General features: G+C 39.3%; 1 protein-coding gene across 1 annotated transcript; it reads right to left on the bottom strand.

Moving 5' to 3' along the window:
* Positions 1-469: 469 nt before the first annotated feature.
* Positions 470-2,045, bottom strand: LOC132057602 (F-box/kelch-repeat protein SKIP25-like). Its single transcript, XM_059450229.1, has one exon. The coding sequence runs from the start codon at positions 2,033-2,035 to the stop codon at positions 674-676; it is 1,362 nt and encodes a 453-aa protein (XP_059306212.1). The 5' UTR covers positions 2,036-2,045; the 3' UTR covers positions 470-673.
* Between the last annotated feature and the right edge of the window lie 573 nt (positions 2,046-2,618).

The following is a 2,618-nucleotide window of genomic DNA, read 5'->3' as shown; positions in this document are numbered from 1 at the left end:
AATTTTTTGGGTAATGCATTAAATTTTGGTGGGCGTTCGGTTCTTCGATTTGATTTTATCAAACTTCGGTTCGGCTATTTCGGTTTCGATTTTTTGAAGGTGGACACCGAACACCGAACCAAACTAGTTCGATTCGCTTTCATTTTTTTGAAGTTCGGTTCGGGTCGGTCCGGTTTTTCGATTTTCGGTATTTATGCCCAGCCCTAGGATAACGGAGGGAGAATGATTATTTTTCAAAGTTGAGGGGGGAGTTTGATTTTTAAAGTAAAGTTGGGGTGTAAATGATTTTAGTTTCAGTATCCCCCTTATGTGACTACAGAAAAAGGTTTGTGATTTAAAACGAGTCCTTATACTACTAATGATGCATTTAATCTTATCAAAATAATTTAAGGATGCATTTAGTCTTATCAAATTCACTTCTTCTTGAATTATCCATGTACTTGCAGACCAATAGCATTGAGATTCTATCTTTTCTTGAGCATAAAGTCATGTCAACTTTCATTGCGGGAATTTGCAGTCAATAATCACTACTACTACATCATGTAAATCGAAAATAAATTCTTACATTGCACATATTGTAGGTGTATTATGTATAATGTATACCTTTCATATCTCGGAGAAAAATTATACAAAAATTGAAAAATAAATTAATCAAGGAAAGAAAATTGTACATTCAATAATCACCTTGTTCTGTAGACTCAAAATCAGCCAATTGACTCATCCTAGGTAAAATATGTATATTCAAAACCTGAAACCCTACCGGAGTTTCAACTACCACCAACCTTGGCGGCTCCGCCACCACATCCACCACCGCTATCCCACCGCCACCGCCAACCACGCACACTCTACCACCACCCGCCGCTACGTGTTCCGCACCTTTAAGCATCTCATTTTCAACTATTTCCACCCAAACATCCCTCTCTTCATCATATCTCCTCAATGCCCCTTTAGATTCATCCACCATATAAATTGTCTCCTCCGCCATCGCGACCGCGGGACCCCTCCACCCCATTAGCATACCCTCGGGCATCTCTTGCCACGTGTCATTTCTCACATTATATATTATCCCTTCTTTAGCTGCATCACCTTTCACATTGACCATACACAATTTGCCTTTCCATCCAATAGCATCAATTGCTTCCCTGCTAAACTTCCCATCTTTTAACCCACTCATTTCTTCCCATTTCCATCCACTTTTTATGCCACGTGTACATGTGTGGTTGCAGTAACAGTAATGGGGCCCGTGGGCCCCATTTCTATTACTCTCATCTAGGTCCCACTTCACAACTGACCGAGCTACCTCGGGGTTATAGTGGGACCCAACTCCACTCGCCACATACACTGAGTTTCCCAATGCGCCGGCCGCGCACCACCTGCGCGGCGCGGCAAGCCGGGGACCATAGCTCCATTTTCTCGCCCTCGGGTTGAAAATCAGAGGGCGAGAAATTGCCGGGGAAAACTGGTCCCCGGTTGCCGCGAGGAGAATTAAGTTGCCAGAAACGCTCACCGATTGAATCGGAAGGTTTCTAGCAATAAATGAAGGGTGTTTAACCAGGAAGCGAAGGGGCGGATCTGGTGGAGGTGGAGGAAGTTGCTGCCATTTCGATGAAACTGGATCGAAACAGGCAAATTCTACTGAATTGCTAAAATATGCTGAATGTTTTGTTTCAACTGTTGATGATTTTGGAGGCAATAACAAAGCATATATAGATAAAAATGGAGGAAAAGAAGGTGAGTAGATAAGTTTACGCCATGAATGGCAAGTGGAAAAAAGCGTAAAAGGATTTACGAGATTCAAACAAATTTGAGCGATATGATCGGGAAGTCCAGGGATCAAGGACTGATGATCATCATGGTCATGGTCATGGTCATGGTCGTGGTCGTGGTGGATTTTATGACGTTTGATGGCGGTGGTGGTGGTGGTGGTGGTGGTGATGGTGGAGTTATTCATTTGTGGATGTAAAAGGAAGGAAAATAAAGAGGGAACTGAAGATATATGTTCTATTTTTTGTGTGATAGAAGTAGGTTTTATCATTTATGTCTTTTCATAACCCAAAAAAAAAAAAAAATGATGGTTGAAAAGTGATGTGGACATGGTGTGACGTAAAAGGCAAATATTGGACATAAGTTAGTAGTACAGAATACCCCTTTTCTATCATTTTTTTTTTTTTTTTTAATAATTGAAGAAATTTTGATTGTATTAAATTATTAGGACGGTCTTTAGAAGGATATACAAGTAGAACCCACACGGAATCTTATTATCTGTTAAAATATTTCAAATCTGTCTATGCATGAATCATTAGATTTTTACTTTTTGAATTTTGAAAATATGTTTTTGTGAGAGGTGGAGCAGGATTTTGAGTTTATGAGTTTTAAATGTTTTTTTAAAAAATTATTGGATTCTTGATAAATTATTTAATATTAGGTAATTTTTTAACATAAATATAGGGACTGCGCCAAAATTACTGAGTTCCAAAGAAAACTATAAACGAAGTGCTAGCTTTGCCCATGCTCGTTGTCGCATGACTTTTATAGAAACATGAATATCTCCTATCGGATTTGGAACTTGTAACATAATGCAGATATCTTTGTGAGATTGCTAATATTGTATCGAGGAC

The sequence above is a fragment of the Lycium ferocissimum genome, chromosome 1 (genome assembly GCF_029784015.1).
Source record: "Lycium ferocissimum isolate CSIRO_LF1 chromosome 1, AGI_CSIRO_Lferr_CH_V1, whole genome shotgun sequence".
NCBI lineage: Eukaryota > Viridiplantae > Streptophyta > Magnoliopsida > Solanales > Solanaceae > Lycium > Lycium ferocissimum.
Note: the sequence above shows the minus strand (reverse complement) of the source record. Positions and strands in the feature narration are given on the sequence as shown.

Bases quoted from the DNA above. Each gene is read 5' to 3' on its own strand.
- LOC132057602 (XM_059450229.1), bottom strand. From the start codon at position 2,035: ATGATAAAACCTACTTCTATCACACAAAAAATAGAACATATATCTTCA.